Raw genomic sequence first — 26,399 nt, 5'->3', positions numbered from 1 at the left:
GGTGGTGGGGTTTCTCCGTTGGGGCCCACACCGCCGATGTGGTATCACCGGGACCTGAGTCGAGCGGCGGCCGAGGAGCTGCTGGCCCGGGCCGGGAGAGACGGCAGCTTCCTGGTGCGGGACAGTGAGAGTGTCAACGGGGCTTATGCTTTGTGTGTACTGTAAGTAACTTTATCGCCGAAAAGAGAAGTTTATATGAACTCTTAGCGTATGTGTGAGGCCGCTTTTGGCTTTGTTTACCAGGAGAAGTTTCCAAGGTTTTAGTTTAAGTGGTCGTTAACGTTTGTATGTAAGCTAGCACACGCCTTCAGGGAATCAGAGTTAGAGATACTTTATTGATCCCGGGGGGGAATTGTTGTTTGTTACAGTCGCTCTGGTGCCAAGCATGGAGAATTATAGAAAACGGAAATAAATATGAGCACATAGTATGTAAAAACCTATTAATATAATGTGCTGAGTGTGTAAAGTGTGTCAAAATATAAAATAGAAATGCTGCAATACTAAAAAACAAGTAGATATGTACATAACTAAGAAAAACAGTGATGAATATGCAAAATTAGTTACATGTTGAATATAGCTTACATTCTTTGGTTGAAAGAATTTTGCACATTTGAATAATTGCACAGAGGATTACAATAGTTGAATTGTTGCACCAGTTATTGCACTTAAGACATTGTGTAAAGAAATATTGCACCTTAAAATACATTTTGCACATTTGAAATGATAACAAATAAATAACAGCATTATAATTCGAGATGGGCGTATTAAGTCTAAGGTCTATCTAGTCTATTGTCCCAGAGTGTCTGACTCTCTGAGGAGGAGTTATATGGTTATATAGAACCTTGGGTTTTGTGTTTAAGTGTAGTCTGTTGTTGCTCTGCTAAGCTACACAAACTTTTAAAAGTTTAACCTAAACTCTCCTTGCACCATTTGGTCAAATTGCAGTTAAAACCTACATAAGGCAGCTAAACAAGGCATTTGTTTACTTTCTCCTTGAAGTCAGTGAGTGCCAGAGAGAGACTGTCTGTCTGCCCAACAGTGAAACTCCAGCATGGCACACAACTTTAGGGCTGTCCCTGTCTGTCTTGTGTCTGATGTGGTCGCCTGCAGCGCCGTTTTTACAGGGCACTGAAACTGAATGACGGTCGAGGTAAATATAAGCGTCTTTGGGGCTGTTAAAGTCTTGCTGATTTTTTAATTCAAGGGTCCAATAAGCTCATTGCAGTGGTGAAGCAGCTTGCTTAGCTGAGAAGTTACACACAGTATCTTCTCACACAGTATATCATAAAATTACAGGAAGGGCAGTTTAGGTTAGAGGCCTGGCAAGAGTCTTTGCTGAAAGCGGTGATGAGACGCCCACCCTTATTTACACAAGGACAATTTTGCTGTTCAGTAAGCGAAATAAACAACCTCACTACCTGACTTACAGTACTAAAAAAAGTCTTAGGCCAAGTTAAACTTTGTCATTTTAGCAAGGTGATTATGATCATACATATTTATTTCTCAGTCGTCTCTTATAATATACAACCAGAACATACAGGAACTATGTTTACAGCATTAAAATGCAAATATTTCAGAATAAAACTTCACCAAGCTAAAGTTGCAAATATTAAGTTTGACCTCCCTTTCCACTTAGCATGTCTTGAACTCTCTTGGGCAGACAATATGAGATTTACAACACTAATTCTTTGATGTATTATAACAGATTGCATTCCAGACATGTCCAAATCTCCATATTGATTGTTTGAGTGCTGTTTGTCATGGTTGTACGATTCCATATTTCAAGCCAAATATATTGACTTCAGTCTGAAGAAGCCTTTTTTTTTTTTTTGTTGTAATGCATTGTACATGTTCCCTGTATTTTTGGTTTCTATCTGTATAAAGCGACTGAGAAATGAATATACTATGCTCAATTCAACTTTGCTGAAAAAACAAAACAAATCCATGGTCGCCCAAGACTTTTGCACAATAGTTCAAGAAGCTGTGTCCATTCTCTGTCCACCTAACAAGCAGACCAAGATTCAATACACAGGTATTGGCAGGTCAAATAAATGCGGAAAGGGTGATGTTAAACTTACAACTGACCAATATGACTCATGCCCCTGCAGCAGCGCCCACACAAAGTTAAACCGATGCCTAGACTACTGACTGTGGAGATTCAGGAAATAAAAGGCTTCTGCCATTCAACATAGTACTCTGACATTGACTCAGCCTACATCCCCTATCTGATAGTTTACCCCATGCTGAGTACATTTTGTGTATACATGCACACCAGCAGCAGTGCATATGCTGTATTACACCAATGATGACACTGTTACAGTATTTTATTTTGTAGTCTGACCTGATTATATAGTACTCTGCCAGCTAGACTGGATATTTGCCAGTGTTAACATGTTTTTCATTTTGTCATACAAAAAGCTAGAAAAATTAGTTTGCAACCAATTTTGGCTCCTGGATTATTAAAATTAACATTAGACGATATCCAGTTTTCATTCTTTGCTGGATGCACCAATTCAGTAGGTCACTCTGAGACCAACAGCATTCCTTACATCCATGCATCATGCGTTTCCGGATTTCTTCCGGCCTCCACCTCTCCCTTCCTCCCCCCTTTCACCTTTCACATCATGGATTTTTTTTCATCTCAGAAAGTTTCCCTTCATGATGCCTGAAGCTTGTTATGGACAGACTTTAGTCAAATTTGATTTACAAACAATTTTACTGCTTTTAACCTCTAAGAGTTTCCTCATAAACATGTCAAAGAAAAAGTACTGCCAAGTCACCCCAACACCCAGGCACAGCTCATGTTGACCAATGTTGATAGATCAGTATGTCAGTGACAATCTGTCTGAAGTCATAACTGAGAACAGCAATGACCCAGGATTTTGCAACAACCCATGAAGCAGCAGAGGAAAAGATGTTATGGTCAAGCAGTTGACTCTCGTGAGCTTGTATTGATATTACTGAGTTTTAAAAAAAGCATTTCCAGGAAGTAAAATCTGAATCACCAGACGTGTGAAAAGGCTCCAGACTGCTGAATAGCACACCGTTTTTAGTCATGGCCCTCAGTGAGGCGTACTCAGGGCTCATGTCTATACCTCTTGATGCTGATACCATCTCCTTTGTCTTGTATGCTTCAACTTACTTAAAAAGCTACTAAAGCAAACAAGGTAAAACTAGCTGGTTACAAGCTTGCCCTGTGTATTAGTAAACTAATAAGTTGTATCTGTTAAGAGAATTAACATCATCTTCTCACTCTGAAATAATGTTTTGTAATTTTTTTGTGAATAACTACACTAACAAATTGCTGAAAACATATGGCAAAATTCTTACAGTAATGCACAGTTTTAAAAAAATGTAGTAAACACGGCCCAATCTTTATGCTTTTTGGAGCCAATATTACACTGTAAACCTCACATTCTTCTACTACTGTAATTTTATGGGAAAAGCTGCTTAAGTGAAATTGCTTCAATGTTATACTACAGTTAATTTTTTTCAGTATTCTATGATAAAGTGTGACAGTCTATGGATTTACAGTGTAATATTGGCTCCAATAAGCATCAAGATTTCCTGTTTTTCTTGGAAAAGCTGTACATTACTATTAGAATTTGGCTATATTTTCACAGAATATTACACTGTAAATTTCACATTACTGTGTAGAATACTGTATTAAATTCAATGGTAATATACTGGTACAGTAATTTACAGTAGTAACTCTGTAAAATAACTGTAGGATGCTGGCAACTACAGCTGCCAGTAGGTTACCGTAAGTTTCCAAGAAAATTTGGTGTCATTTTTACTGCTTAAACCATGTGACCTATTTTAGGTACCTGCAAACAAAACATGTGCTTGCCAAAATGTTTCTGTTTACCTGAACATGGCTACTAGACATGGCTTTTGTTGAGCTTGCCCTTACGACTTACATGCACATATAATGTGCACTTCCTTTTTGAAAAATGTGGAGGCTCGAGTATATTTAGGAAGTATTTCCACTCTGCTTTTGTCTGAGAATAGACTGGTGGGAAGAGTACTTGTACTGGTGACTTTACAGAAGCTGCCCAGTCAGTACGTCTTTAGGTCTTTGCCTTTCACATCCTCTTTGTGCACATTTCAGTCTGCAGAATTTGTGTTTTTGTGTGTTTGCATGCAGGCTTTTGTAGGAAGTGACCACTTTGACCAGCTTACTGAGCATATTTGATAATTGTGTGAAAGATGTGTTTGGTATTTATGTGCTACAAATTGTACAGATAAAGTATTTTGAATAATGTATAGTATGATAGAGCTTTGTCATTCATCTCAGTGTGATTTAATATTGAAATATTTAAAAAACAGTTTTCTAAAGAATCTCTCGAGTGTTTCCCATTTCAGTGCCACAAATTTTAGATTCCAACAAGAGGCCCATCAGGTGAGGCCATATATTTAATTTAAGCATGTGTGTATGCATCAGTGTAACAACTACAGACATATTGAACTTTTTCCTATTTGTCCTGTCAGGAAGATGTTCTTTAGTATCAGTTAAGCGTGTCTAAACATGTTGGGGTTCAGGCAAAGACCTCTGTGTTTCAGCGTGTGTTTGAAACCTAGATGTTTCTGGAAAAACATTCCTCACCAGGAAGGCGTGTGAGTGGGTGTATATATATATGTATATGTACACTTTTATTGCCCTGTGGAGTTTGTGGGTTAGGAATTTCTATATATATATATATATATATATATATATATATTAATTTTTTTTTTTTAGCCAGTTTTTCAGGTTTGTACATATTAGTGTTGTCATAGTGTTTCATACCACTAGGAGGGCATACAATTCAAGTTTTTATTAAAAAAAAAATAAAGTTTTATATATAATATATATATATATATATATATATATATATATATATATATATATATATATATATATATATATATATATATATATATATATATATATCAAGGCTACAACATGACAACAATAACTCCATCATCTTTCCATCTTCTTTTTTTGTTAGTAGTAAAGAACAGCAGAATGAATGTGTTAAACATGTCAACAACAAGAGAGAGCAAGAAAGTGCAGCTGGTACTGCAGAAAATGAGTATTGGATCAGTTTTTAAATTTTCATCATTGATAGGTATTGATAAATCAGCATTTGAGAGACGACACAACTGTGTATTATAAAAGTTATTATGACTACAGTCCCTCCTTTTTTGTGATCACATTAAATGGGAGGAAGATTTGCAATAGTAGAAACTTTTTGTCATATAGATATGAACCCCCTTTTACACAACCTTATGTTAAAGCTGTAGTTTGTGTCTTTTATTTGCCTACTGTATTGCCTTGTAGCACTTCTAATAGCTTTACCGCAAGGGAATGAAAACAACCATTCAGAGCCAAGGAGTGTATAATGCAGCTGTCAATCATATCAATTATTGCGTTAACTTTGGTCAAACTGTAAATCTAGGGTGATGAAATATGGATTAAGAATCTGTTACTACATTGTCTATTTCTCACCCCAGATGTTTAAGTGCACTGTTTAGCCGTTAAATGAGAAAGCTGTTTTGGCTGGAGGTCACTGTAGGCACTTCAGTTAGCTGTTTCCAACATGGAAGCTGCATTAGAGACTCCTTGGCTCTGACTGATTGTTTCTGGTGCGCTATGGTAAATTCTAGCAAATGCCATTAGTGGCAGTAGGAAGAGGAGGGACATGATTTTTTTCACAGATTATCCATGTCACGTACTTCTCTCAGAATATGGTGACAGTTTCAGCAGTTGTGACACAAAGGTGTTTTCATAAAAGTGACCAACTGTATCATTCACTGTGATACAGCTAAGAATCTGTCTAAAACTCATCCCTTCTTCTCCTTTCCTATAAAATCTCCTTTGTGATTAATTTAATATAAATGAGGGTTATCGACAGGGAATGGAGGCTTTTACCTGTGCTCACTTCACCAGTTTGTTTCAGTTTAGCAGCGAGGCACAGGTTACATTTTGAATGATAAGTATCGTAAGAATTATATAGGAATTTTTTGCTGATTGTTTTAAGCCGGTGTGTGGAGTGTGTTGATACACGATACACATACAGTTTACAGTGTGGGGACTGAACTGACTTATTGCGCTTGTGCTTGCGGTTGGATGAGACAGGAGAAAGGGAGGTGGCACTTAAGACCAGCAGGGCAGAGGGAGTCAGTGGTGCAGTCATTACCCTCAAGACAGACTATTGTTGACAACATACACACACACACACACACACACAAACACACTATGCTTTGGGTCTATGTCTATCCCATAATAAACCTCACACTCTTTCTCTGTCTCCCTCCCCCTGCTATAACTTTGCTGCCACTGAAACAATAGTATTTATTCCTCAGACCCACAGAGAATCTCATCAGCTGCCAACAGGAAGACAAACACACACAATTGCACTACTGTACACTGCAGTGACTCCTGTGTATGTATTCTGTGCCACTGGACCTACAATGCATTGTGTCCATAATATGACAGGATTAAATGTGGATATGGCTTCAGAGGCCACACAGACAAAAGGAACAGTTCATCTTACTGACTGTGTTAACAGCTGGGCCTTGAAAGGCAGGAGCAAATATTTATCAAGTTTATATTGTTACAGTGAGCAAATGCTGGAGTCATGATATATGGAACTATTATTGGCAACAAGCTGATTTATGTGCTGCACATCAATTCAACATGGGAACTTCTGTTCTCAGTGTCCTGGTTTATCTGGCACATTTCATTTAACTCCGATGCTGTGGGATCAGATCTGTGCCAGCATTTTTGTTGCATGTTATACCCCTTCTATTCTTGCCTCAGATAAAGGCAAGAATACAAAAAAAGCACACCAAAAATATTGATGTAAGTTTTTGGTGTCAGAGCCGCTACTGCAGAGATTGGCAATAAACAGCCTGTAAAAACATAATTGCTTTCAGTAACAAGTAAATTGTCCAAAGGTTAAAACACAGTGAGCAAATTTAACACATTACAATTTAAATTCATATGTACTTGGAAGCTGTTTTAAAGTGCTTTTAAATTGTCTGGTATGGAACTTCCTATCGAATCCCAAAAATGTTAACTTGATTTTCTAATGCCCACCCAATGTGTTGCTGCTGATTTTCAGACCTCAGCTAATCATCAGACCTATGCTGGGCCCTGGTTAGGTTCAAGTTGGGAAACCAGGTTTGATGACCTGTGTTGACCCACTCAGACAGAAACAAATGCCACCAAAGCATTTAAAATTCTAGCTGAACTGCACACTCATGGTGTCTGGTGGCGTTTTATGCAACACAACAGTTCCATTCACATGATGGTTATTCAGTAAAGTACTGGTATCAGTATCACTTTAAGGGTATTTGTATTGGCACTGGTATCATAATTTTTAAATGATACTTAGCCCTAAATTTAGGTCAGCTCTGCAATTTTTCCACAATATTGATAGTGAGGTATTTGTTAAAAAATATTGTGATATTTAATCATTTCCATTTTGCCAAGAACTAATATGATAACATTGTCGCCTATTAAAAAGTTCAGTTAAATCTGATGCTCAAGCAGAAACTCTCACAGCTTCTTAGAAAGTTATTTCAGTAGTTTAATTTAATCCAGTCCATGTTTTATTTGTGCATTTAGCTGTGGAACACTGACCTGGAAAGACCGGAAAAACAGCTGAGAGGTCAGGGCAGGATGAATTCCCGACATGGATTTATCCCCCCCTCATTTTATACAGTGTATACACACACACGTCCTGTAAATAAGCACATTGTAAGCAGCAGTAAAAGCATTACTGAAGTGCTTTGCATAGACTGGTGAGCTAGCACCTACGCATCTAAACAGATGCACAACCATAACTCATGCATGCGGTATACACACCAACAGAAGTCTACCACAACATTTGGTTGGCAAATTGAACATTTTGTGTCCGGTCCAGTGAGCAGACGTGAAGTGCAGACATGAAAATCATTGAACTCCAGCTTGTGGCTGCAGGCGTGTAGTCATGTCTGTGCAATGACAGTGTCAGAGCATTGATCTGCGATTGATTGGGGAAAAAAAGTTGTGGTTCATCAGAAATGCAGTTCAGACTCTGAAGTTTGATGTGTAGTTGTTGACTGAAAGAAATGCAGTACATAGCAGATTTTGAGTTATTTAAGAACAGACATGATGATTTCCTTTTAGTCTCTCTGTCTTGAAATATGATGGATTTTTTTTTGTTTCTTTAAACTGTATTATCATTTTGACTTAACAATGTGTGAAGGCTAGGTTCCACTCTGCTCTACTGTATCATGCTACTGTAAGGACAAGGCCCACTTACAACTGTGACAGACAGCAACAGGTTGAAGCTCTCTACAGTGTCTAAACCCCCCTCTTTCACTCATACATGCATACACACACCGCTATGAACACACCCCCACAGAGGTCAAGTACAAGAGTGTGTTCTCATGCCAGACTTGTTATGTTATTCTTTTGTTGAATCAAAGTTGTCTCCTTTTCTTCTGTCATTTCTCCCTCCATCTGTCTTTCACTCCATTTGCACCAATTTTCTGACCTCTTTTTGTCTTTGGTGTTTCTTTCTCTGTAGGTTTCAGAAGCATGTCCACACGTACAGAATCCTCCCAGATGATGAAGGATTTCTGGCTGTACAGGTACAGAGAAGTCACACACACACACACACACACGCACACACACGCACACATACACTCCGCTGAGGTCAAGTGTGTGTGCATGTGCAGCAAAAACTGTATGTGCCGCAGTAGCAGCTGGCAGGCAGAGATGCTTTTGTTGGCTCTGAGCTCTCTCTCTCTCTCTCTCTCTCTCTTTCACACACACACACACACACACACACACACACTAACAGCAGCCTCTTTGTGCGTCATGTCCAACAGCTGTGAAGTCCCACCAGCAGCCACACATACACACACACACACACACACACACACACACATACGACAACACATGGTGCTTCAGACTGTCTGTGTGGCCACATCTCAGACATCTGTGTCCCTGCTGTATGATTTTTAGGTTCTTAGTTTTGACGTTGAAAAGAGTCTAAGTTTGATTTTGCTTCCTGGAACTGAATATGTTTGGGAGCAGTATTTACCGAGACAGTTCTTCCTGGTTTGAATTATATTTAGACCTCTGGGTCATATTTGCTTACACGACAGTAAATGTGGAACAATAGGAACCACCAGAGATTTCAATAACATGACTACTTGTAGCCAAGGAGTTTGGATGTTATTGTTATGTTCATACCATGTAGAAAATAACTTTCCTTCTCTGTCACTTGTTGTTTCACTCTTTAAATTTTCTCCTCTGTTTTGGAACTGTGCAATACTGCACTGTTTGAATAGCAAAACTGTACAACAGGCATTACTGACTTGAAGCCATCTACATTATTTGCGCAATAATTAATTTAGCTTTGCAATACATTGTACAATGTTTCAACTATACAATACCTTGCATTTATATTTAGCACACTTGTAGTACCATGCACAGAATTTTAAATCCTTATTACATTTCTTATTTCTTATACATGTCATATTTCTTGTAAGTTTCTTGTGTGTATATATATATATATATATATATATATATATATATATATATATATATATATATATATATTTGGAGGCATATTGTGGCGTTATGCATTTTTTCTTGCATGCTTTGTTTTTCTATTTCTTCTCTTTTTTTCACTTAAATCTTTATTAACACCTTTATTAGAGACACTGACATGTCAGTTGTGAGAAATTGCCACCCCAGAAAACAAAAGCTAACACAACATAAACTGCTCGGGTGCATATACATTTTCTCATCCTTAAAGACCAGTATATCTATTAATCATTGTTACATTCCAGTGTTGTCTTTTTGAGCTCTGCACAGAGTCCATTTTTTCCCATTTTCTCTCTAGTTGTGCTTCTTGTAGTCTCATTATGTGCGTCAGTTTTTCCATCATAAAGGTTTCTTCCACAATTGTTAGCCGTTGGTCCCTTGTTGGTGGCGTTTCCTTACCCCAGTTCCCAGTGATACCTTTCTTGCCACTAGCAGTATTTTGATCAAATGTCTATCACTAGCAATAACATTTTCTTCAAACAGTTTACATAGATAAAGCACCAAACAACTGTTACGGACCTCATAACCTAGTATTTGCTTTCACTCCTTGCATACCATTTCCCAAATTGTTATTATTTTCTGACATTTCCAAAAAACATGAGAGTGGTCTACATCAAACGACCCCACTCTTGCTAATATTTCTGAAGACAGAACAGCTGTTTACTTTTTCCATGTCGGGAATTTATCCTGAGAATTTCCTTCAGGTTCGCTCATTAGTGGATGAATGGTGTATCTTCCACATGTTATGCCAGTCTTCATTTGAGATTTCCACATTGAGTTCTTTCTGCCATTTCACCTTGATATATTTAGTTGGATGTTTATGATTAGTGTTCAATCCTTGTAATACTGCAGAAGTTTTGTTTAACTGTTTAACTTTTGTTAATTTCCTGCTGTGCGTTATTTTTGTGTCTTCTCTATGAGCAATTATGACGTGTACCAAATACTCCAGGGGATTAATTAAGTATTTCTGGTTTTTCTCTCAGACATCTCAGGGCGTACAGCCTAAGCGGTTTAAGACATTACCAGAGCTGGTGTCATTGTACCTGCAGCCCAGCCAGGGTCTGGTCACCACCTTGCTTTACCCTGTGGACAGAGAGGAAACAGCTGTCAGCGATGACAGGGACTATTCAGGTATCTCAAGCATGCAAGCACACTTGCATGTGTGGTGATTGTCTCTGTTGTGTCACATGTTATCTCTTCTTTTCTGTGATTAATAGATGGGGAGGATGAGAAGCCACCCCTCCCCCCTCGTTCTGCCTCCACCTCCACTCCCCCTGGTCCAGACACACCCACAGAGAGGTACAAAGTCAATGAGGATTACTGTGTCAAGTTGACAATAGTAATAACTTAGCACTGAGAATCAAATCACATTTTACTTGTGGAGTCTCTTAACCAACATTTTAACAATGAGTTGTACAAACGAAATCATATTTTGAAATCTCACACACAAACACTCATACGCAGCACACACACGCACACACAGAAGCAGGATGTTGCTTCACTGTGAAGGCAATAAGGTCAGCGCCGCTCACCAAAATAGCAAACTGATGTATCAGTGATTATATGAACAAAAAAACATACCGCATTCACTTTCATTGTTTCTGTCGCATGACATACACATGCACGCTTCACACAGTAAGCGTTATTATATATTAATATCAAACATTATACACATCCTGGTATAAAACCACACTGGATCACAGATGATGCAAGGCTTTGATGTTTGTGTGTGCACGTGTGTGTTGCTCAGATCTGTGTATATTAATGAATAAAAATGAGTGCCTTCTCTCCAGGGCTGCAGAATTATGGCCAAAATGAAAATCACAATTATTTTTATCAACATTGTGATTGATTATTTATCATTAGTGACCTTTATTCTTCTTGGCCCTAGTGCATTTATCATACTGCAGTTTGAGGTGTTTTTCAGGTGATTTAACAAGTAAGACACAAGTTTATGTACTCCTGGCCTATGCGTTGTTCTCTTCTAAATAAGTATATTAATATATATTTATACCCATTAGTTCTAAATCTGAAATACTTCCACACAATGGATGATGGTAGCTGATGAACAGATTTTGCCAGTCTGTTGTTGCAAATTCAGGAAAGTTTTTCCCAGACTGCATCTGCAGGGTGCAGCAGGGTCTCCCTGCAGGGTGCGCAGCAGCATGACAGCTCTTCAATAGTGGAGGCTTGTTGTTTGTTCAGGAATCACATGAGCAGCAAATGAGCGAAGAAGGATTTTTAAACATTAATCATGTAATTGTTGAAAGCCAAATGGGAGTTTGGAGGCAGAATAAAAATAATTCTGACATTTATGTCGCACTTAAAAGTTACTGAAGTTTTTGCAAGATGTAAATAACTAACTACATGTAGAATTTTGCCAGAGATGAAAGAAATACCACAAATTAGCGTGCTGCAATAAACTTTATCAGTTTTAACTGTAGGTGAAATCAATGAAGCAAAATTGTCCATTCCATCACAGTGGTCTTCATACAGTATGTCAAATTGGTCTTCATATGTCAAATTGTTATGGTCATAAGCTCAAAATCGGTCATAGGAATTAGCCATGATATTTTCTACATATGATTTATGAAATTTTCCTAAATGAGTGCAAAAGACATCATAGATCAGAGACGGTGAAGGAACAAGACATCCCCTAATCTTTTACATTTGACATTTTCAGCAGTCTGCTGGTTTGCAGACTTTGCATGTTAAAAAAAAGGCTTGGTGGAGTGAAATTTACTTTAGTTACTCAAAAGCCACAATGTTGCCAATATTAAAGGATTGTTATCATAAAAAAGGTAAAGTTGCAGAGATTACAGCAAACTGAGTGTTTTATTTGGCAGTAATGAAAGTGGCGCAATGGGCTGTCAGGAAAAAAAAGAAAAAATTGGCAAGCTGTTGAATTGTGTGTCAGCTGTGTTTTTGCTAAGGAAAAAGCCCCACAGGAGGTATTGTACTGTATTTCTGTACAACTAAAAAGGGAGCTTACAAAGCATTGGCATCCTTAAAATGACCGCAGTGACGGTTTGTAACACAAACTTTTAAACTAGTTGTACAAGTATAGTTGGTTTGCCAGTGTGTTGGAGGCTGGGGGCATTCTGCTGGCTCACTTGGTTGTGTAGGCATGTGTGTGTTTGTGTGTGTCTGTGGGTGGCAAGGTAGACATAAGTCTGTCTGTGTTAGAGGAAGTGTGTGATTTCTAAAAATCCTGACTGCACAGATGTAGCACTGACAGACTCACATATGTGCACTGTAGATAGGACACGAAGTCCATGACATCTCTCTGTTTTCTGATGCAAAGGATGTAATTTATCTGCAATTTTTGTACTCACTGTTTTAAGTATCAGCTGAAAGTTAAAAAAATGTATTTATGATTTATGGCAGTAATGCAATAAAGTAAAAGAATGGCACTTTAATTATATGTATGTAGTGACAAGGGTTATAAAAACTCATTAGACGTTTTTTGAATTTGTTTTAGTGCTCCAGCAGCAAATGGCCTGAGCACCATCTCCCATGAGTACCTGAAGGGCAGCTATGCTCTGGACCTTGAAGCAGTCAAGCAGGGAGCCTGCTCTCTGCCTCATCTCAACAAAACACTAGTGGCCTCCTGCAAACGCCTCAATGGGTAAGAAGGACTCACCAGCACATCTGTAGACACACATAGTCAGACACTCTTTTTCATGCACATAGTTTTTTTTCCGAGAACATTTTGACTTGTCATTGTTGAAGTCATCATTAGTGTTATAAGCAACACTGGTGCTTTTCATACAGAGACAAACAGCACTCACTTGTAAAAGTTTCCAGCCCACAGAGTCTTCAACTCGTCTCTTGTTTTGGTCACAGTGGCAGATGTTGCACATTCAAACATTGTGATAAGCCACAGAAAATAAACTTGTATATAAGGCGTGGATTAAGTCAATTTGACAAATATAAGTGAATCACATGGCCATTAATCTGTAAGTCATTGTACAGGCCCAAACTGCCCATTAAAACTGTAAATATCCGATATTATATAGTTTGGTCCAATAGAATTAAGTTGTGGATCTTTTTGTTTCCCTGAACAGGGAGGTGGACAAGGTTCTGTCTGGTCTGGAGATTTTGTCAAAAGTCTTTGATCAGCAGAGTGCGTTCATGGTCTCCAAGATGATCCAACAGGTACGCATCTTTGCCTCTGTGTGTGTGTGCGTGTGTGTGCGTGTGCGTGCGTGCTAAGTTAGAATGGAAGCAAGGGGAGACATTCCTGTTGTCTCTCAGCTGGTCTGCTTCGTGTGTCAAACAACTGGACTGTTACCTTTACTGCATTTCTGCTATAAAGTGTAATTTGTATGAAGAGAGACCCCTCAGCTAGGGATTGCCAATGGCTGCCAGTCATTGACTACAGATCCCAACATTGTGATTTAAAAGTAGCCCCTTACAGCTGCTGGGCTGTCTGCCTGATTTTCCTTATTTTTTCAGTCACTATATTCTGCAGTAACATCACTATGACTAGTACTGAACATATTTTTTTAGAATCAAGTGAATTGCTTAATGAGGTAGCTTTTAGGTTGTTGGGAGGAAAAATAATGAAAGACTGGATGAGTTGAGAATGAGCTCAAATGTGCAAAAAAAAATCATTCAACAGAGAACCACATTTAAAAAAAAGTCTATAAATCACCACCAATTTGTAAGCAATACCCAGGTTGTCAAATTAAAATATATGCAGTCTGTTGTACAGTATATCAGTTGGTCATTTTTAAACCTTAATGAGAAATGCTTCCTCCAGACTGTTGCCAAAATATTCTCCCCACTTCCAAACAGTCACTTCTGTTCACTGTTATCTTAAACAATTACATTTGTCATGATCTGCCTCCAGTATTACTCACATTCAACATGATGTGTCACATGAGAAAATACTCCCCTTTAAGCCTCTCTAACTAGTAAAACTCCTCGTACAGAGAGCAGTAAATCAAACATCCAAAAAACACAACCCCTGCCCGCACACACACACACACACACACACACACACACACACACACACACACACACACACACACACACACACACACTATACACTACAGAGTAGTTTGTGTTTGTCTGTATAGGATATGTACATGTAGAGATGTCTTATTTGTAATGGTTTTCCAGTTTTAAATTTCCATGTATAAATAGAATTGAAAAATAGTTTTGAATTGTCAAATTATTGTGAAATGGTAGATTTGCATCTGTGCTGCCTTCATTTGTAATGAGTGGCATCAGTTCAATAGTCAGGCACACACTAACATCTGGTCTTATGTTTGAATACAATCTGATATACAGTATCTCTACATGTGTAGGCCAGTTATGCGGCCTTAAGAACAATTTGTAAGACATTGTGTAATTGAGAAATACCAGTTTGTTGTGCAAGTTTACATGCTGCGCCATCATTACAGCATCATTTCAGTGTGCAATTTACTAAATCATAGTCATAATCATCTTAGAAAACTAAACTGTGAAGCTTTCACTCAGTGGCAGCAAAACATAACATTTCATCCTTTCTTGTCTCACCGTGTCCTGTTCTTCAATTCAAACCATACCGCTAATGTGGTTTCTAATTTTCTTTTTCTTCTATCAGTCAGTGAATCAAGGTGGAGACCAGGAGTTGGAGAACCTTGTGACCAAGCTGGCAATTCTCAAAGACCTGCTGTCCTCCATAGAGAAGAAGGTACACAGTATATTCGATCATGTGAAGGCATGCATCCTCACACATGATCACACACACGGACAGCTGCTAGTTGAAGGTGGTTAGTTTAGATGACCTTCCATATGATGGATCATCTGTCTCGGAGCCCTGCTGGCTGCACGTATAGCCCAGCATGATCCAGGCTGGTGTGTGTGTGTGTGTGTGTGTGTGTGTGCGTGCGTGTGTGCGTGCGTGCGTGCGTGCGTGCGTGCGTGCGTGCGTGCGTCTGTCTGTGTCTGTGTCTGTGTGACAAAGTGAGAGAGAGCCCTTTCAGTGCCAACAAATGGAAGACCCAGAGATGGAGAGGATTGCTGGGGTGACATTTTTGGACCAAGTAGCCAGTTGTTGTTAAAGCCCTTTAAGATTTTTTTGCATGATGTGTATTACAAAGAAAGCCAGGTGTAAAGGGTGTGTCACATAGGTGATGAAAGGAAAGTGATTAAAGCTAAGCTCTTCTGTCTTTTGTCATGCCTAACAGGATTTTTCTAGTACAGTATACCTCACCAATTAGACACTTTGTTTTTCTCCCTAATGCCGAAGTTCAGTTTGACCAGCTCTGTCATGCTTTGATAGGGGACACTATTAACACTTGTACTTTATTTATAAGGAGGGGCTTTAGCTGCCTGGGTAGGAAGTTGCCTGCTACATATCTTGCCTCATGTGATGTCAATAGCTCCACCTTCTCTGCTCATGTTAGATCACATCCAGGAAATGGGAAACTGTTTCCTTGTTGACTCCAATACTTGCAAACAATGCAGTGTATCTCTTTGTGTGTCTTTTCTCTAGTATGTGTGTTTGTTTCTACTCATTTTGTCTTTTAATTTTTTTTCTTTTAATGCTGCTCTCCCGTGCTCTCTTTTTGTCCCCTCAGGCTCTGAAAGCTCTCCAGGACATGAGTTTGTCCTCGCCGTGCCCCCTCCCTCCTCTCTCCATGCGTCATAGCAAAGCCATCCCTGTGCAGGCTTTCGAGGTACAGCTGCACTCACACCACCTACAAACTCGTAAAACATGCATTTTATTTGTAATTGCCGCTTAGTGGGTGATATAAAGTTAGTAATACAGGGTTCCCATGGTCATGAAATTCCCTAAGAAGTTATGAAATTCCCTAAAAAGTTATGAAATTAGAAGAACTGTTTTCCAGGCCTGGAAATGGGTTGGAATTAATAAGAGTTTTGAATAGACCCTGTTTTATCTATTGTTTCAATTCTATTCAAAAAGTACTTGTCTTACACGACTCAAAATATGTTTGATGTTTGTTTTTCTATCCCCCAAAAAGAGGCGTGGTCTCGACATTTTTCAAAGTACCCGTATGTGCCGGTGTGGTTAGCATATGCAGCTAGTTGGTGGCAGAAATGTCTAACTTGCCAGTAAAGATAGCAGGCGCTAGCAGGTTGCATATCCCCAAACGCCTGAGAAGTGCATGTTTACAGGCTTACACATTTTAGACCTCTTTAATCAAGTCATTGAAATGTTGTGAAATATTATAGAAAAGTTCTGGGAGGGTTATGAAAATTAATTCATAAATATTGCATGTGCGGGAACCCTGGTATTGAGGTGGTAATTACGATCACGTCATTTGTTCCTAGCTTTTGAGCTTTTGACATTTCCTGGAAGTGCGTCAACTAAAATTAAGACTTTTTTTTTTTTACCGTTTTTTAAATCAGAGAAAGGTGATGTGAGCTGCAGTTTAGCAATCATCAAAGGGATCCCATACTTTTTAAGAAACTTATTGGTAATAACTGCCAAATTGCTGCTATGGGAAATCAAAGCTTTTTTCCACTCTGTTGTTGATTTTGGTATGCATATTTTAATCCAAATCATATATCAGGCATATTTCCTGTTTTATGACAGGAATAAGAGGCCCTGGAAAATATTTTTTATTATAATTTATTGTCGAAGAATGGTATTTTCGTTTTATAGAGGACAAACTGAACCTGATTTACTGTTAAACAGGGTGTGAAGTCATATATTCGTCCACACACAGCAGGAAGTTTGTTAGCAGAGCTGATGTGAGACCACAGGAATGTTTGTAATGCACTTCCTGTGGCATCATCAGTGGCTTTGTCATAGTTCATGGCATTTGTTACTTCTGGTACAATAGTCCCACGCATAATAAATATGCAAGTAGATATGTATAACTGCAATTTTGTCTATTTGTCATAAAATTATAGTAAGGAGTTAGTTATTATTAGTAGGAAGACATTAGGAAAAGGGTGAGACAGAGAAGGAAGAAGAGGTGCATGATCTGAAATATTAGCTGTCAGCCAAGTCTGCATCCTCTGCGGTGACCTCCTTTCAGCAGCTTCCTGTTGCACAGGAACAGAAGTGTTGTTAAGATGAAGAGGTTTGAGATGTGGCACCTGACTCACCCCCTTTACTCACAAACAGACCCCAGTGAGATTTTACCTGACATGACTCAAAGTCAGAATACATTTCTGTGTAAATATGGAGACAGTATGTGAGTAGTAGTCGAACAGAAATGTGTGATCAGGACATTGTGATTATCATAAAAATTGTGCCTTTTGTTTCCAGATTTCTAACCTTTCTTGCTTCATATAAAACACTTGACATTGTTTATAGAAGCAGCAAACTTGTGTGTTATGACAGTCAAGGGAGAGAAGAGTCCACTAAACTTCTGTGGAGACCCCTGGTGGTGTTAAGATTTTGAAAATAGATAGCTTTGTGGATATAAATGCACTACAGACACCTCCAGTTTCTGTAAGTTTGTATGTTATTAATCCTCCTCTTCTGATCCACTTCAGGTTAAGCTGGATGTTTACCTGGCAGAGCTGACAAAGATAGGAAAGAGTCAGAAATACACTCTGTCAGTGGACGTGGAGGGAGGACGACTGGTAGTGATGAAGAAAGTGAAGGACAGCCAGGAGGACTGGACCACCTTCACACACGACAAGAGTGAGAATTTCACAATCACTCCATACGCAACACCCCCAGTTTTTATGAACTGTTGCTGAGTAATCAGTGTTTCCACCAGGAAATTATTCAGCAGATAGTGACGTATTTCCTCTTGTGATCAGTTTAGCTTGTAGACAACATCAGCAGCATTCATGAAAGGGGACATATGGTGCTCATTTTCAGGTTCCCATTTATATTTTGGGTTTCTATCAGAACATTTTTAAATGCTTTAATGTTCAAAAACATTTTATTTTCCTCATGTTGTCTGTGCTGGAACACCTGTATTCACCCTCTTTCTGAAATGCTCTGTCGTTTTAGTGCCTTTCTCTTCAGGCATCAGGCGTCTGAGTGTGGTCTCATCAAATTTTTGTGTCTCCTTTATTACAGCTGCAGAATGACAGTAATGGAGTATAACAACACTTTCTACAGTGAAAAATCACCATTAAAATTTTCACAACTGGACATGTTCAAAATTATTATTAAAGTTATTATTTTTCATTTTATATACCTTTACCTTTACATACCTTTTCTTTCTGTAATTTGAACAACATGAACAGTGTCTCAGGTTTTTAGCTGCATTCCACCATGAAAGCTGAGACTCCAAGGCAAGGGATGAAGTATATTTATGTCTGTTATTAACATTAACATATGCTTAATTGTATCTGTTTTAGATGCAGTTGCTGTAAAGATATATATATTTAGAAAAAAAAGTCTTTTCATTGTTCTACTTCCTTAACTTGAGCCATCTTTAACCTGCTTGATCTATTCCTTGACCTCACTTTTCCTTCTGGTATTGCTCTCTCCCTCCTTATCTCTGACCTTCTGTCTGTCTGTTTGTCTGTCTCAGTCCGTCAGCTGATCAAGTCTCAGCGGGTGCAGAATAAACTGGGCATTGTTTTTGAGAAGGAGAAGGACAAGAGCCAGAGGAAAGACTTCATCTTCGCTAGTGCCAAGGTCTGCTCACACGCTCTCTCTCTCACTCACACACACACGAACAGACAGACATACATTTAAAGATGTAAGAACAAGAGAGCACAGTCCTTTACGATTACCGACAGGAAGTTACTCTCACATATCTCTTTTAATTGTATATTCATAATTAGGTGAATGACACTCACCAGGGCCAGGTTTTGTGGCACAGACCCAGACACAAATCTCATGTATGAATCCAGTTTCCAGCGACACTCTCTCTGTGATGTGATTCTCAACTCCTTTAAATCTCCTCAGATATTTCTCTTTTAATGAAGAAAATCTGCTGGAAAATGCCAAAGAGAGTTATCTGCCCACAGCACTGTATAACAGAAAGAGTTAAAAAGTTAAAAGAAAACATACAAAATCACACTGATTGTTAGTCAAACTTTGAGTGCTGCTGCTTAAAAACAAGGTGCCCTTTTGTGGCCACTTTGACTTACTTATTTGTATGTGTGTGTTTCAGAAGCGGGAGGCGTTTTGCCAGCTGCTGCAGCTGATGAAGAACAAACATTCCAACCAAGACGAGCCGGACATGATTTCCATCTTCATAGGCACCTGGAATATGGGTCAGAAACACACACATATTACTCTTAATGTCTTTAGATTCATTTTTCTTCTCAACATTTTCTACATTAATTATAACACACTGACTTAAATATTTTCATATGTTGCATTAAAAAAACAACACAAATGTATGTATTTGCAGAGCATGGTTTGAGTATTTTTGAAGCGATTGTAACGTTTTGCTATTTGTCTGAAGGCTCTGTGCCTGCACCTAAAAACCAGGCCTCATGGGTGTTGTGTCGTGGCCTTGGGAAGACTCTAGACGAGATGACGGTCACCATCCCTCATGACCTGTACGTGTTTGGAAGTCAAGAAAACTCTGTGTGTGAGCGGGAGTGGGTGGAGTCACTGCGTGTCATGTTGAAAGAACAGACAGAACTGGATTATAAACCGGTGAGGAGACTAAGATTTTAGTCTGTTTACAGTAGTGTACTCGCGATGAAAACAATGTTTGTACAGTGTGAGTGCGGAAACGATGACTGGAGGTTCCTCACTGTCTGTCGTCTTTGGTTGTAGATTGCAGTTCAAACCTTGTGGAACATTAAAATTGCTGTGTTGGTGAAAGCCGAACACGAGAATCGGATAAGCCACGTGGGAATGTCCAGTGTCAAGACGGGCATCGCCAACACGCTGGGTAACAACAGTGCTCAGTATTCACTCTCTATTCTCCTCCCTCATACCTCACATCCTGGCCAAAATCTAAAGCAAAATATGACCAGTGGAATAACAGCACAGTAAAAGGCTGACATTTTCTGTTACAAAAATGCAATTAAAGAGGTTAATATGGATTTTATTACAGCAACTTTTGTGGTCAGACTAAAATTGCAACTTGAAAAAGAAAGAAAACACCTGATATCCGATATTAATTTTAACTGTATACTTTAAAATTAAGAGAATCATTCTGGATTTTTCTTTATCCCAAACTAAATATTTTCACAGCAGGGGGTCTTGACATTTTAGTGTGATTCATTTTTACAACATGATCAAAATTATTGTGTTTTTGTTTTGTTTTTGTTTTTTTCAATGAAGTGATACTTGTCATACTTTCAGTTATGTCAGTGTTTGTTTTGATGTTTGTTTTAGGTAACAAAGGAGCTGTGGGTGTGTCTTTTATGTTTAACGGCACATCTTTTGGCTTTGTGAACTGTCACTTGACATCAGGGAATGAGAAGATTGCCAGGTACTTACCACAGGCCTTATTATGGCTACTTTGTTTCAGGGTCTTACACCTTCTAGCACTTCCACTGCAATTTTACTTTTTGGTGTATACACTTTTACAGTATGTCAGGAAACATCACAGACACACAAAACAAACATGACTCATTTACCTCTTATGACACGTGATATTTGCGTCTTAGAATTCCTTTTAAAAGCGCTTTATAAATAAAATGTATTGTTATTATTATTATTATTATTTGATTCCTGCAGGAGGAACCAGAACTACTTAGATATCCTACGCCTACTGTCACTAGGAGACAAACAGCTGAGCTCCTTTGACATCTCGCTGCGATTCACACACCTCTTCTGGCTGGGTGACCTCAACTATAGGCTGGATATGGACATACAGGTGGAGCAGAACACACACATGCACAGATATGATGAAATGCAGCAGATGGAGACGACACCCTTATGTTGTGCTGCTGTTGTTTTTTTTTTTATCTGTGTGCAGGAGATTTTAAACTACATTAACAGGAAGGAGTTTGATCCCCTGCTGAAGGTGGACCAGCTCAACCTGGAGAGGGAGAAGAACAAAGTCTTTCTACGCTTTGGTTAGTATGCCTGCATTTCTATCAGACTTCTTTCTTAAGTTTGATTTATACTTCTGCATTGAGTTGACACAATACTTACAGTGTAAGTTCTACATAATTACACTCCTTTTTAGAAATGTAACTCCACAACACAGAGACAGAGACCTTCTGTTTAGTTTGTAAGCTGAAAAATATTTCCCTCAGTGGAAACAGGGCTTTTATGAATTAACATGTTACAGATGAGACCAATAAATTGCAGAGTCAATAAAGCTCCCCAAAGTAAGTAATTTATGCAAAATATAAAATGTCAGCCTTACTCGAATAACGTTAGCATGCAGTTTTTATTCGTTTCCACTTAACCTGCTATGAGTTTAAAGGAGTCAATGTGTGTCCACTCACTTTCAGCGGAGGAAGAGATCTCATTTCCACCCACCTACCGTTATGAACGTGGCTCAAGGGACACATATGTCTGGCAGAAACAGAAAGCCACGGGGGTATGTTTACTAATGCAGACAGTATCACAGATAGACTTCCTCCTTGACACCTCTGACAACTCATAACTCTGCTGTTTCTTCTGCTTTTCCGTCTGGTGCAGATGAGGACGAATGTTCCATCGTGGTGTGACAGGATCCTGTGGAAGTCATATCCAGAAACACACATTGTTTGCAACTCCTATGGTGAGACTATCAGCGGAGAATCATTAAACACACGTCTCAATCTAGTCTAACAGAGTCCCTTTTTTTAAAAATTAATTTTAGTAACTTTTTTTTTTTTTTGGTTCATTTCACATGAATATCATAAACTTATATATGTGGGTTATTTGGTAAATACGATGATTTATCAACAACAAGACTTAAAGTTTTTGCTCTTCTGTTTGTCAGGCTGTACAGATGATATTGTGACCAGTGATCATTCCCCAGTGTTTGGTACCTTTGAGGTTGGGGTGACTTCCCAGTTTGTCTCCAAGAAAGGTACAAATTGACTAACTTTTATTCTTCAAAAATTTTTTAATCAATTTTCTTTGTTTATTTCCTCTTTGTGTCAGTTGCTCCTCCTCCTGTGCTGACTCTGCCTCTCTTCCTTCTACTTTTTCTCTGTCTTTAGGCTGCAGTTAGACTACATAATTTGGCCATAACAGCTGATTCTCAAAATATAATGACATCTTTGCATGTTTAGGAACTTAACGATGATTTGTTTGTATTCTGGTTTAAATCTAGACCGTTTTGTGAGGTGCTCCTGTAGTGTGGTCAGACTCATAGCTTAACAGAAGGGAAAATAATACAGCACCTTGCTACTTGTTCTCCATACTCATTCATACTTTGTTCTTAATTTGGCAGAAGTAGCAGCACGGATTAAGTTTTCATAACATTTTGGATTTGGATGCTTTTAACGTTAATTTATTGAAACTGAAAGCCAGTTTTAGGTTCACCATGTTTCATCTCTTTTGTCTTACTCCACTCTGCTGTTTTTTTTTCCATTGAGCAAAATACCTACTCAGATCTGACTTTTTCTTCTCCACTTCCTCCACTAAATCCCGACTTGCTGCCTGTTTCTGTGTAGGTCTGCCGAAATCTTCAGAGCAGGCCTACATTGAGTTCGAGAGCATTGAGGCCATAGTGAAGACGGCGAGCAGAACCAAGTTCTTCATCGAATTCTACTCCACTTGTCTGGAAGGTGAGAAGAACAGCAAAACCAATCAGGCATATAGAAATCCACCAGGTTTTACAGCACAGACAGGGTCTATGTAGCACCAAGTGGATGTAATAAAAGTTTTCTGTGTTTCTTCTTTTCGTATCTCTCTCCCTCCCTCCCTACTCAGGCCGTCAGTATACCTTTAAGCTCAAATCCATTTTTGACCTGTGCTGCATCCCCACCTCCTGTTCGTTATGTACCTTTGAATGAAATGCAACAGAAACATCTTCCTTGTCTCATTCCCACCTCCTCGTACCTTTGTCCTCTCTCCCATCCCCTTTGCCTTGCATTTGTCTCTCTGTCTCTCATCTGTAGAGTTTAAGAAGAGTTACGAGAACGACAGTCAGAGCAGCGACAACGTCAACTTCCTGCGTGTGGGCTGGTCCAACAAGCAGCTAACAACGCTCAAACCTCTTCTCTCTGAGATCGAGTACCTGCAGGACCAACATCTGCTGCTGACAGTGAAGTCACTGGATGGATACGAGTCCTACGGTATGAAGAGAATGGTTATGTTTGTGTTGTGGCCATGCAGGTCTTTTCCAAGTTGACTTTTAGTCTGACAAACAAGCATGTGTGTGTTTTTCCCTGCCAGGAGAGTGTGTGTTAGCGCTGAAGTCAATGATTGGCAGCACAGCACAGCAGTTCCACACCTACCTGTCCCACCGTGGCGAGGAAACAGGAAATATCAGGGGGTCCATGAGGGTCAGAGTCCCCTCCGAAAGGATGGGAACCAGGGAGAGACTCTATGGTAATGCTCTATATATGTATCTGTGTGCTGATAGGGAAATGATAGGGAGAGTTCAAAAGACACCACTTAAAAAGATTCAGTGTTTCTAAAGAGGAAATGTAAAGTAAGCAGTTGAGACTTACGGAAGGACTTTTGAGATTCAGTCATTTGCAGGCTTGAACTGTCCAAATGGTGCAGTTTGACGTTTGACTCATGCTTAACTTTACTGCTTTTTTATTGTTGTATTTCAGAGTGGATCAGTGTGGACAAGGATGAAACAGGCGGACCTAAAGGGAAATCCACTTTGGTATCCAGAGTGGGACATGAATACGTCAAGTGAGCACACTCTACTCTTTTAATTTTGCACTTGATGTAGATTTATAGTAAAATGCAAAACTTGGTATGTTTCGTTAAAATTTACACACATCAATGACAAGGAGAACACAGTCTGTAGAATGATTAACCTGCTATCCACATATCAGCATTATATTCGATATCACCATAATCCAAGGGAGGAATTACAAAGTACTGTGGAGCACTTTTGATCCCTGGTGAAATGTCTTTTTTCCAAAAGCAGCACAAACATGTCCTTAAACTGATACATCTGTAACATTATGAGAAAATGTGGAACAGGAACCAACATCATTTTAAAGAAATCTTTCATTTTCTGTAATTTGTTACAATGGAAAGTATCTGAACACTGTCATGTTTGCCATTTGCCTGATGGAGACCCAGTATGACTTACATGTAAAGTTCGGCAGCTTCAGTGTGCAGATTCGTTTCATTTTTGCTGAATCTAATATCCTCCACCATTTGCCAAGGATGTGCAAGAAGGCTCATCTCTGAATTCTCTATTGTGTCCCACTTGCTGACTTGTTATAATGTTTTTTGATGTAGGCCATCTGTGGTTCGTAAACAGCTGGGAGAGCTGGGAAAGGTCAGTGAGGAGGGAGAAAGAAGCAGCAAGGAGGAAACTGCTGTGAGGTACGGACACTCTCAATTACATGTTATCCTCAAGTTAACCACACAAAAATTACAACCACGTAGTCCCTTTTTGATGTGGAAATATCAGCAGCATTTTTTATACGACAAGAAGTAGAAACCATTAAACATAAAAAGATAAGTCGCCAACCACCTGTTGTGTTTTTGTGTGTATTGTGAAGGCCTAAACAGGAAGCACCAGACGGTGATCCATCCATCTGCAAGAACAGCTACAATAATCCCGCCTACTACATCCTGGAGGGCGTTCCCAACCAGTCGGCAGCTGCTCTCTCGCCTGAGCTTCTCCCATCTCCTACCTCTGCAAACCCCCAGGCAGCTAAAGCTCCTCTTCCCTCAGCTGGAGCTCGAACCAAACCCCCCTATGGGGCCTCAGGGCCTGCTCACCCACGTAGACCCATCACAGGGAACCCAGTCCGCGCTATTAGTGAAGAGGGCTCTTCAGAGGATGATGGAGGCGCCTGTGTAGCAGGAGCACAGGGAGGTGTTGTTGGAAGCACACTGAATCGACCCCCTCCTGACTTCCCCCCTCCTCCTCTTCCTAAGGGAGCCCTGGAGGTGGTTACTGAGGCCCCCTTCCCCAAACCTCGCCCCCTGTACCCAGACCTGGCCGAAGTCAGGATCCCAGCAGCTAGTCCTGCTGCCCCACTGGCCCTTGGAGACGGCTTTAGACGAGCGGGAGGTGGAGGAGGACCGGGGGCATTGGACGATCAGTCGTGTTCTGTTCTCCAGATGGCAAAGACACTGAGTGAGAGCGAGTTTCCCGGACAGCCTCCACGCGCTCCGTCTGCACCGCCACCTCTTAGAGGGCAGCCGATGGGTTTGGGTCTGGACGCCTGCCGTACCTTCCCCCCCAGAAATGCCATCACAGAGAGTATCGCAGAGGACATGCCAGAGGAGGTACAAAAAACTAAAGATTTATAAATGAAAAATAAATACGCATCACAGTTTACTGTAAAAAAAAAAAAAAAAAAGGTAAGAGAGGAAATTTTTCTTACCATATTTTTTTCTCTAAAAGTAAAGGTATAGCGTTGTGAGAATGGGGTGTCATTTAAATTTACATCTTTATGGGATTCAGTAGGCAGCCAGTATTTAAAGCTGTACTTATTTGTTTTGTAATGGGTAGTTTCATTTCATCTCAGTTGTGTGGTACATAATCTCACAAGCACAGAGGCTTTCTTAAACTTGGACATAATTCAGCACTCCAGACTGTTCGGGGGGACAGTATTATATGTAAAGTTTGCAATCGTTCATACAGTCCGTCTGTATGAAATCCCACCCACATGATCTTGATTCCTTTTTTCTTTATTATCCGTCTTGGTGTGAAGGAAAATATAAGCTAGCATAGTACTGTATCTGTCTTTCTAGTGACATTAATGATGTTTGTTCTGTGGCAGCAGTGACGAGCTACAGCAGTTTTTTAAGTTTATTTCCTGTTTTCATTTCCCTTGCGCAGGCACTTTGGGGCAGCAGTTAGCTCGTCCTTTGTCCGTTGGG

The 26,399-nt window shown here is 39.5% G+C and overlaps 1 protein-coding gene across 1 annotated transcript; it reads left to right on the top strand.

The window, feature by feature from the left end:
* The first annotated feature begins 36 nt into the window (after positions 1-36).
* Positions 37-26,399, top strand: inppl1a (inositol polyphosphate phosphatase-like 1a). Its single transcript, XM_042486791.1, has 26 exons — positions 37-161; positions 8,559-8,622; positions 10,570-10,717; positions 10,804-10,885; positions 13,068-13,214; positions 13,654-13,744; positions 15,180-15,269; positions 16,159-16,257; positions 18,050-18,200; positions 19,048-19,154; positions 19,636-19,738; positions 19,933-20,129; positions 20,253-20,370; positions 20,820-20,916; positions 21,165-21,303; positions 21,406-21,505; positions 21,890-21,978; positions 22,080-22,161; positions 22,366-22,455; positions 23,045-23,158; positions 23,492-23,668; positions 23,769-23,924; positions 24,155-24,239; positions 24,801-24,887; positions 25,067-25,802; positions 26,359-26,399. The coding sequence occupies exons 1-26, from the start codon at positions 37-39 to the stop codon at positions 26,377-26,379; spliced, it is 3,495 nt and encodes a 1,164-aa protein (XP_042342725.1). The 3' UTR covers positions 26,380-26,399.

This window comes from Plectropomus leopardus, chromosome 5, assembly GCF_008729295.1.
Source record: "Plectropomus leopardus isolate mb chromosome 5, YSFRI_Pleo_2.0, whole genome shotgun sequence".
In the NCBI taxonomy this organism is placed as follows: Eukaryota; Metazoa; Chordata; class Actinopteri; order Perciformes; family Serranidae; genus Plectropomus; species Plectropomus leopardus.
Note: the sequence above shows the minus strand (reverse complement) of the source record. Positions and strands in the feature narration are given on the sequence as shown.